Genomic DNA, 9,789 nt, shown 5'->3' on the forward strand with positions numbered 1-9,789 from the left:
AAAAAAAAAAAAAAAAAAAAAAAAAAAAAAAAAAAAAAAAAAAAAAAAAACATATCATCGTTTCTTTTTTCTTTTGCTGCTGCTGCTGTGGATATGGTCCAGATTTGATGTTGAAATTTTGTTATTTGGTGACACTACATGCAAAAATATTTAGTGCATTTACCATTAAATAACAATGTTTTCTCAGTAATTGATGCTTTTTATTTATCCTTTAAAACTCTTGTAATGGTTTCTAAACTTTTGAATTTGTTTGTTTAGTAAGTTTGTTATTAGATTAATACGTGCATGTAGGGTTTAACAAGTCGAAGTAGTGTTCGTTCCTTGTCCTTGAGGCTCGTTGGTCTATGAATTCTTTAAAATAGGTCAGACAGGTTAGGATCGTTGAAGTTCTCCTTTTATCCTTTGTCTTTAAGGCTCGTCGGCCTATAAATTCTTTAAAGTAGGCTAGACGGATTGGAATGGTTGAAGTTCTTTTATGTTATCAAAACTAAGACGTAAAACTAAATTCGATGTTGGAAAGTTTTTTTTTTATATATAGTATTGGAAATTATAATTTTTTAAAATTTTGTTGGTAAGATATTATTACATTATATTTTTTTATTATAGAAAATTAAAATGTTAATTGAACACAACCATGTAATTTAATTAAAATGTTAATTAGATTAAATTTAAAAAATAAACAAATAATCAAATTTTTCCCGCTCTTTTAAACGGCAGAAAGGGAAGCCCGAAGCTGACAGTTCTCTCTAATCTTTCCAAGATCCAAAATCGATAGATTCAATACAATAATTTCTATGCTTCTTCTTCGACTGAATGGATATGGAACTGGAAGTAACAGAATGAAAAATCTCCTTGTTCTTTTCAAGCCAAGGATTGCCTTCTTCAATTCAACGTCTTCTTCATCATCACCTCAGATTTCGTCTCTGGAAACCCATTTCATCGATCTAATACATGCTTCCGATTCGACCCACAAGCTTCGTCAGATCCATGGTCAACTCTACCGCTGTAACATCTTCTCCAGCAGCCGGGTCGTGACCCAGTTCATCTCTTCGTGTTCTTCGCTAAATTCTGTCGACTATGCGGTTTTGATCTTCCAGCGGTTCGAGTTGAAGAATAGTTTCCTCTTCAATGCATTGATTCGAGGACTTGCTGAAAATTCCAGGTTCGAGAGCTCAATTTCTTACTTTGTTTGCATGCTCAGGTGGAAAATTAGCCCTGATAGGCTTACTTTTCCGTTTGTGCTAAAATCAGCGGCGGCTCTTTCCAATGGTGGCGTTGGGAGTGCTTTACATTCTGGGATTTTGAAATTTGGACTTGAGTTTGATTCTTTTGTGAGGGTTTCGTTGGTGGATATGTACGTGAAAGTTGACGATTTGGGTTCTGCCTTGAAGGTGTTTGATGAAAGTCCTGACAGAATTAAGAAGGGAAATGTGTTGATTTGGAATGTTCTTATTCATGGGTATTGTAGAGTGGGGAATTTGGTTAAAGCTACGGAGCTATTCGAGACAATGCCTGAGAAGGATACAGGTTCTTGGAATAGTTTGATTAATGGCTTCATGAGAAAGGGGCAGTTGGGTCCAGCACACGAACTGTTTGAGAAAATGCCTGAAAAGAATGTGGTTTCTTGGACTACAATGGTGAATGGATTTTCACAGAATGGAGACCCTGAAAAGGCATTGCAATTTTTCTTTTGTATGCTCGAAGAAGGCGCACGGCCGAACGATTACACAATCGTCTCTGCACTTTCAGCTTGTGCAAAACTTGGTGCCTTAGATGCTGGTTTAAGGATCCATAAATACCTTTCAAGCCATGGTTTCAAATTGAATCAAACGATTGGAACTGCAGTTGTGGATATGTATGCAAAATGTGGAAACATTGAGTCTGCAGGAGAGGTGTTTCGTGAAATAAAACAAAAGGGTCTTCTTACTTGGAGTGTTATGATCTGGGGCTGGGCTATCCATGGACATTTTAAGAAATCTATACAATACTTTGAATGGATGAAGTCTGCAGGTTTAACTTCATTTTGCGTTTGTTATTCTCTGAAGTTTATTCTTTGTTGTCCATAACTCAAAACTCGGTATGTTTGCAGGAACAAAGCCAGATGGGGTGGTGTTTCTAGCTGTTCTTACTGCTTGCTCACATTCTGGACAAGTAGACGATGGACTCGAGTTTTTCGACAGTATGAGGCGAGACTACTTGATTGAGCCTTCTATGAAGCATTACACTCTGATTGTAGACATGCTAGGAAGGGCTGGTAGACTAGATGAAGCTCTAAAGTTCATAAGAGACATGCCTATCAACCCTGATTTTGTGGTCTGGGGTGCTCTATTTTGTGCTTGCAGGGCTCATAAGAACATTAAAATGGCAGAATTAGCATCCGAAAAGCTTCTTGAGCTTGAACCGAAGCATCCGGGGAGTTACGTATTTTTGTCGAATGCATATGCTGCTGTAGGAAGATGGGAAGATGCAGAGAGAGTGAGAGTTTCTATGCGAGATCGAGGTGCACAAAAGGATCCAGGATGGAGCTTCATGGAAGTGGATGATAAGTTACATAGATTTGTGGCTGGTGATAATACTCATAACCGTGCCCAAGAGATATACTCGAAATTAGATGAGATAAATGCAGGTGCCAGGGAAAAAGGATACACAAAAGGAATTGAGTGTGTTCTTCATAACATTGAAGAGGAAGAGAAGGAAGAAGCACTGGGACATCACAGCGAGAAGTTGGCGCTTGCTTTCGGGCTCGTTAGTACAGCCCCGGAGACGACGATTAGGATAGTGAAAAACCTTAGAGTTTGTGTGGATTGTCATTCATTCATGAAATATGCAAGTAAAATGAGCCAGAGAGAGATCATTCTGCGGGATATGAAACGATTTCATCATTTTCATGATGGGGTTTGTTCATGTGGAGATTATTGGTAAAAGATCGTTGATCAGAGAAGGTGGAACTACTGGTGCTTTTGTTACTGAGGTTGCCACTTATAGCTAAGCCTACTCCTATACTTCTCGAATCTCCGTTCTCGCAAAATTCTCGACATCAAACCATTTTCGAGATATTCGACTCCGTTTCTAACTCTCACTCGGCTTTGTTGGATGAAAGGAAAAGTTGAAAAGTCCCACATCGGCTAATTTAGGGAATGTTCATGGGTTTTCAAGGAATACTCCCTCCATTGGTATGAGACCTCTTGGGGAAAAGTCCCGCATCTGCCAATTTAGGGAATGTTCATGGATTTTCAAGAAATACTCTCTCCATTGGTACGAAGCGTTTTGGGGAAGCCCAAAGCAAAGTCACGAGAGCTTATGCTCAAAGTAAACAATATCATACCATTGAGCAAAGCCACGAGAGCTTATTCTCAAAGTAGACAATATCATAACATTGTGGAGAGTCGTGTTTGTCTAACACACTCATCGATTAATTTTGATCAACTCCCTTGTAGGTTTGTTCTTTTCCTCTTGATGATCGTTGGTTATATTCGTTAGTTCTTCTCTTAATTCCATGGTCTACTTGCCAATCTGCCGAGTTTCTTTTTCGTTAATTTGTTGATTGAACGTTTGAATTCGAGTCGTTGAGTTTAATTTCGTGTTCTTGGTTTCTTTTTCTTGTTGTTTGTTGATCGGGAGAGTGGTAAAAGTTCGTTAACTTAAATTGTTAAGGCTATTTTGTTTGTCTCGATTATGTTTATGGGGCATGAACAGTGGGAGTTTTGCCTTAGATTTTCATAATTCTGTGGTTGATTGTTTTAAAATTAAAGGAGTCTGACTTTCGTGGATTGTAGTTTCAGGACTGATGGCTAAGAGCTCTACTTCAAGCAAGAGCATGATGATCTTGGTAAGGAAGCAATCAGTTATTGATGATGTTCTTTGATTTCTTCCCCCAAAACCTAGAAAAATCCTAACCCCGTCGCGAATTGGTGGTTTCCAGCGACGTGAAACGCCGTCGGAGGCGGACATTGATGATGGTTTCCGTCGAGGTTAAATGGCGACGTCGGCGGCAACAGAGCCTCACCGGTTCGGACCGCCGTCGATTTCTCGAATTTCTCCGCTACGGCTCTCAAACCCATCAATGGCAATCGAAACTCCCTCGATTCTTCCAATCTCATCCCTTCCATAGACTCCTCCCATCCAGATGACTGCAACAAAAGAGCTTACCGGAGGGAGAGAAGAAGAATGGGATGTTAGGATACCAGGTGTTAGCTCTGATACCAATTGTTAGGATCGCTCAACAACGCTCACAATCAATCAAGATGAACCCAACAAATTGGAGAGAGAAAATACAAGGAAAGGAAAGAACGCTCACACTCGATGATGAACACAAAGAATCAAAGAGAGAAAATACAAGGAAAGGAAAGAAAAAATATTGGCTAAAAGTTTTATATTAATAACTTTACAGAGAGATAGAATACATAGCCATGTCTAATGGATATATATATGGTTTCAATTATAAGTATAGGTTTAAGGGATATAATCTAAGAAATATATTTTTATCCCATCTTTACCTTTACCAAATATGACCAAATATGACCGTATACTATCTTCCATTCCAAATATTCATATTCTAAATATTCTTTACTTAAATTATGTAATTTTATTTAGTTTTGGCACTTAAAACTCATATATTTATTGTAGTAAATTATTAAATATGCTTTGTGAAAATAAATAAATAAATATAGTTTTTTTTTTTAAATATGTAGACATATTTTATATAACTGTTTTAATTTTTATTATTAATTTATATATTTCCCCTCAAAAAATAAATTGTATAGAGAAAATATAAAAATTTATTTAGAGCTAACAACAATTAATAAAAAAAACATTCAATACCGGTTTAGTCAGGTTTTGTTTAAATGTCGAATGTTTGGAAGAGAATATCTATATTTTGTATTGAAAATGTTATAAGTTAATAAAATATTACTGTCCAACTATGGTTAAAATAATTTTTAGTAAATGAGTAATTTATTTATTTAATAATTTTTTTTTGTCCAAATAAATTAAATATATATTAAAAATTAAAGGGTTATTAAATGAAGTTTTGATTTTAAGTTTTTTAGGTTTTAAAACTAAAATAAAAAACTGATTTTTACTTTTAGAAATTAGCTAAAAGTTTAAATATTTCCTAATAAATAAAATTATTGTAAATCAATGGTAAAAAAAAAATATAGCATTTATAAAAACTAATTTGTTATCAAAATTGGATAACAAAACAAAACAAGAAATATTGTTTAAATTCCAGAATTCAAGAAAAAGCAGTTTTTAATTGTCACAGGGCAGCCATTGGAAAGCGTGCTCTTGCTCTTTGCTCTTTGCTCTTTGCTCGGCCACTTTTTCTTGGTTATTCTGCTTTGCAGTACAACGTTCATACGATTCTTTTTCAGCCCTTCACTCCCCCATCAGTAAGTTTTCGATATCCTTTCTCTCCTCTTCCATTTCCATTTTCATTTCATGATTCTGGTTTAATTCTGAGGAAAAGTGAACAGAAAAGGAAGCAGATGATTACTGTTTACCTTTTTGGCCGAGTTTTTGTGTTTGGATGAGTAAAAGATCATTTGGATTTCACGAATTGTGGATTACACTGTCTTTCGCTCTTGGTTTTCTCTGATTTGAGTTTCTTCGCTGTTAGTTGTGGTTGTTTGAGGTTGATTTACACCGATTGTTTGTAATTTCTTGCCTGAAGTATGGTAATCTTGTTATTTGTTTAGGAATGGCGTTTTCTCGGAGAGAAAATTGTTAAAATATGAATCTCTACCTCATTTTCTTTCGCTATCTATTACGATTACTTTTTTGTCCTTGAATCTGAGCTTGCTCAGTGGACTGTCGCTTCCCTTACAACCTCAGATTTCCGTTTCACCATGTATATTGATTTGTAGGCAGAGAAAATTTATGGGTTTTGGTTATGGTTCTTATGGAAGCACGTTGGTAAGATATAAATGGTTTTGTTTTTTTCAAACTCGTTAGCTTCCAAGCTCACCGTAGGCTCAGATTTCCGCTAGATTCTTCCATAGAGCAAAGAAGCTATTTATTGTACCTATAGAATTTGGGTTTGATACACTTCTTTTCAAGATAGCTATAATTGATCTCAGCTCATTAGGTGGAGTAACTTGTTCTTCCCTGACCTTTTGAATTAGAAGTTCATTGCCCAATTTTAATTCACATATACTATTTTGTTCACAGAAATGTCAGTTTTAGGACGGAGAGGAATTCATTACTTTCAGAAACTAAATGCAGCGAACATTCCCACTGCATTGATTGAGAAGGGTCAAAATCGTGTTATTGAAGCTTCTCTAACACTCATTCGCGAGAGAGCAAAGCTCAAGGTATACTGGTTTAACGAATAATTATTCTTGTTTCTCATGTTTTTATTGATCTGGTTCATTGTGATTTCGTTCTTACCAAACAAATTCTTGGTAACTTAATCAAACTGATTAGATAGTGTGACCCCAAGGATTGGATAATCTTAAGGCTTCGGTCGAGTATTTAATAATTTAAAAGTCTTGTTGTTTCTGAGAGTTGGTCTTAGGCGGGTGAAGCCTCATTAAGGATTAGTGAGGGTGGGTTGTGAGCATGATGCAGGTGAGGGTGGTTTAGTCATTCTTAAAATACGAGTATTTGATACTTGAGTTTTCCAGCAGCCAATTACAACGTTAAAGCTTTTCGACTTGTTTTCCTCCCAGGGTGAGCTCGTGCGTGCTTTGGGAGGTGCTGTAGCATCAGCGTCTCTTCTTGGAGTTCCTTTGGGACATAACTCATCATTTCTTCAAGGTCCAGCATTTGCACCTCCTCGGATCAGGGAGGCCATCTGGTGCGGGAGTACGAATCCAACTACTGAAGAAGGTATTCTCTTCCGTCATCTCTGGGAAGTTTAAGTTTAATTTAGCAATAAAACAACAATGGTAACTTAATCTTTTGTTGTTGCTTGCACTTGACATCTGTGTCTAACCCCCTTTCCTGATAGCTAATATTAGCTGAAATTATGCAATTTGTCTACAATTCACATGCCTAGTGAAAGACAATGCTTTGCTAATGCAGGGAAGGAACTTACTGACCCCAGAGTGCTGACTGATGTCGGTGATGTCCCTGTCCAAGAGATCAGGGACTGCGGCGTAGATGATGAAAGATTGATGAAAGTCGTGAGCGAGTCTGTCAAGCTGGTGATGGAAGAGGTGAGCAACTCTGGAGCATATTTTTATTCACTTATATTTTCTTTTGTTTAAAAGTTGTTTCACTTGTGGTGCCTCATTGATTAGCAATGTTTCCATTCCACTTCACGTGCAATGACTAAACCGTTCATCGTTCATTTGATAACCTGTCATTAGAGTTTTCGCCATTGAAATGTCACATTCATGCAGTTTTTTGGCTGTGGTTTGTGTCCTTTACATATTGGTTTAGTGGGTTAAATTTATAATCTTGCCCCTTCAGGATCCACTACGTCCACTGGTTTTAGGAGGCGACCACTCCATATCTTACCCTGTTATCAGAGCTGTCTCTGAGAAGCTCGGGGGTCAAGTTGATATTCTTCATCTCGATGCCCATCCCGATAATTATGATGCTTATGAGGGAAACTACTTCTCGCATGCTTCTTCTTTTGCACGAATTATGGAAGGTGGTTATGCTAGACGACTTTTGCAGGTAGGTTTCTTTCCTTTAGGTATCGGTTTTGATTGTAAGCGAAAACGCGGGGTTCGATTAGATGTTTATAGTTTTGTTTTCATCATTCAAATATTTCAAGTCCTTATTGGTTGAATCTATTGAACTTCGAGTCATGATTTTTCAGGTTGGTATAAGATCAATATCTCAAGAAGGAAGAGACCAGTGCAAAAGATTTGGAGTCGAGCTGTATGAAATGCGAACCTTTTCAAGAGATCGTGAATATTTAGAAAATTTGGTCTGTCTCTGTCTCTTCTGTTACGAGTTCATGTCATTCCTGCATATCTATTTCAAGGCATTGTCCTAACTTTTTGCGATGTCGAATCGTGCACAGAAACTGGGGGACGGTGTAAAGGGTGTTTACGTTTCAATAGACGTCGACTCTCTCGATCCAGCATTTGCTCCTGGAGTGTCCCATATTGAGCCAGGTGGTTTGTCTTTCCGTGATGTTCTGAACATCATCCACAATCTTAAAGGGGACATCGTGGGCGCAGACGTCGTCGAGTTCAACCCTCAGCGAGACACGGTCGACGGGATGACAGCCATGGTTGCTGCTAAATTGGTAAGAGAACTCACAGCCAAGATAGCAAAATGAAAGTTCAATCATTAGGATTCTAGCTACTATAAATACCTGTGTTTTGCTGAGGGAACTTTTTATCACCCATCATTCCAGTAATAAGTGAACTCCTGAGTGATGAACATTATAAGGTCTTATCTGTTTACTCCAGCCAACATGCTCACCCTTCCTAGACACGGTCGACTTTTCAAAAAAATACTTTTACCGCGAGTATCACGTTTAAAAAATATTCATGAACTTTAAAAAAATAACCCTAAGAAATATAGAGATAATCTATGAAGTATAGATATACGGTTTTCGTCTATATATCGATGATAAAAAAGAAAATTGAACTAAATAAAGACAATGAGTATTAAAACTACTTTTAAAATTTCATAAATATTTTTAAACCTGGTATTAATAATAAAAATATTTTTGAGTTTTTAAAAAAAATTTAAGGATATTAATAAAATTTAAAATACTCAAGCATTCAAAATTAAGTTATTTAAAACTTTATTTTTTTTAGCATATCTTAAAATAAAGGAAAATAAAAAGTTTACTAATATAGAGATTTAATTATAATTTATTGATGAAATTTAATTTATACCTCTAAATTTAAAACCTTAAATTAGTAAATGGTATAAAAAATTATAAAGGAAAATTTAAATTTAAATTGGTAGAATTATTAGTTTAAAATTTTAATTATATAATTTCTAAAATTTAGGGTATATATATATATTTTTTTGGCGTAAAATTAAATTATTATTATTATTATTATTATTTGCAAATAGCTAACAAAAACACTGGGAATTTGATTTTATTTAAAAAGGTAAAAACAATAAATCTTTCACCAAAAAAAAAAAAATAAATAAATAAAACGAAAAATCTGTAATAAAAAAAATTGGGTTTCGTAAGTAACAAAGAAAAGAGTTTCTCTCTCTTCGAATCCACGCCCCTGTCCGTTGCTCTCTCCCGCACCGGTCCCAACATCCATCGCCACGCCCCGTTGCCATCTCCCTTCGCTTGCAACCAGCATTCAGCTCTTTCTTCCTCAGATCTACACTCTCCATTTCCATCACTCTCAGGTTTTCTTCTCCTCTTCATCGTATATCAGTTTCAGAATGATTTATTCTGTTTTCAGACAGATTCACAACGCCGATTCTCGCTCCCTATCTTGTTCTCCTTCATTTCTGTTTCGATTTTCTTGTTGTCTTCTGTTATATGAGTCAAATTTATGCTCTTGGTTCTTTTCAATAATTGTTAAGGCCTCTATTTGGTTTCTTAGGTGTCAATTTGCTGGTTTACAATCCATTTTGTTACGATCTCTGCCCGGTGCCCTTCGTTGAATCTCGCGGGAGTCTTTCTGGAGGTTTTTCTTATGCATTTCCCTGTTGATTTTGATATGTATGGATTTTTTTTCTGTGATTATTCTGCTAAATTTTCGTTGTTTGGTAGGATTTTGTTTATTCCTGAATAATTTGCATTCAATTTGTGGTGGAGTGTGCTGAATTTGAGTTTTTTTTTTTTTTTTTTTTTTTTTTTTTTTTTTTTTTTTTTTTTTTTTTTTTTTTTTTTTTTTTTTTTTTTTTTTT

The 9,789-nt window shown here is 35.9% G+C and overlaps 4 protein-coding genes across 9 annotated transcripts in view; all 4 read left to right on the forward strand.

The window, feature by feature from the left end:
• LOC111464540 (chromatin assembly factor 1 subunit A) overlaps positions 1-198 on the forward strand; it is a 9,545-nt gene extending 9,347 nt beyond the window's left edge. Inside the window, exon 13 of the mRNA XM_023108777.1 lies at positions 29-198. The gene's annotated coding sequence lies outside the window, so the exon portion shown is untranslated. The remainder of the gene's footprint in view (positions 1-28) is intronic.
• Positions 199-726: 528 nt separating this feature from the next.
• Positions 727-3,314, forward strand: LOC111464188 (pentatricopeptide repeat-containing protein At1g04840). Its single transcript, XM_023108277.1, has 2 exons — positions 727-2,010; positions 2,090-3,314. Exons 1-2 carry the CDS (start codon positions 795-797, stop codon positions 2,920-2,922), a joined length of 2,049 nt encoding a protein of 682 aa, XP_022964045.1. The 5' UTR covers positions 727-794; the 3' UTR covers positions 2,923-3,314.
• A 1,948-nt stretch (positions 3,315-5,262) lies between these two features.
• LOC111464541 (arginase 1, mitochondrial-like) lies at positions 5,263-8,368 on the forward strand. 3 transcript variants are annotated; one of them, XM_023108779.1, is made up of 7 exons: positions 5,263-5,390; positions 6,169-6,311; positions 6,669-6,828; positions 7,024-7,157; positions 7,414-7,623; positions 7,769-7,879; positions 7,976-8,368. In XM_023108779.1, exons 2-7 carry the CDS (start codon positions 6,171-6,173, stop codon positions 8,234-8,236), a joined length of 1,017 nt encoding a protein of 338 aa, XP_022964547.1. In that variant the 5' UTR covers positions 5,263-5,390; positions 6,169-6,170; the 3' UTR covers positions 8,237-8,368. The 3 variants fall into 3 exon arrangements, with proteins under 3 accessions (XP_022964547.1, XP_022964549.1, XP_022964548.1); XM_023108781.1 differs by lacking the exon at positions 5,263-5,390 and adding an exon at positions 5,420-5,632; XM_023108780.1 differs by lacking the exon at positions 5,263-5,390 and adding an exon at positions 5,665-6,090.
• Positions 8,369-9,105: 737 nt separating this feature from the next.
• LOC111464376 (SNF1-related protein kinase catalytic subunit alpha KIN10) overlaps positions 9,106-9,789 on the forward strand; it is an 11,052-nt gene continuing 10,368 nt past the window's right edge. For 2 of the 4 annotated variants that reach the window (XR_002714027.1, XM_023108564.1), the window contains exons 1-2: positions 9,106-9,282; positions 9,483-9,566. The gene's annotated coding sequence lies outside the window, so the exon portion shown is untranslated. Of the gene's footprint in view, positions 9,283-9,482; positions 9,602-9,789 lie in introns of all 4 variants that reach the window. The other 2 variants (XM_023108565.1, XM_023108567.1) reach the window with 2 other exon arrangements.

The sequence above is a fragment of the Cucurbita moschata genome, unplaced genomic scaffold (genome assembly GCF_002738365.1).
Source record: "Cucurbita moschata cultivar Rifu unplaced genomic scaffold, Cmos_1.0 Cmo_Scf00030, whole genome shotgun sequence".
Taxonomy (NCBI): Eukaryota; Viridiplantae; Streptophyta; class Magnoliopsida; order Cucurbitales; family Cucurbitaceae; genus Cucurbita; species Cucurbita moschata.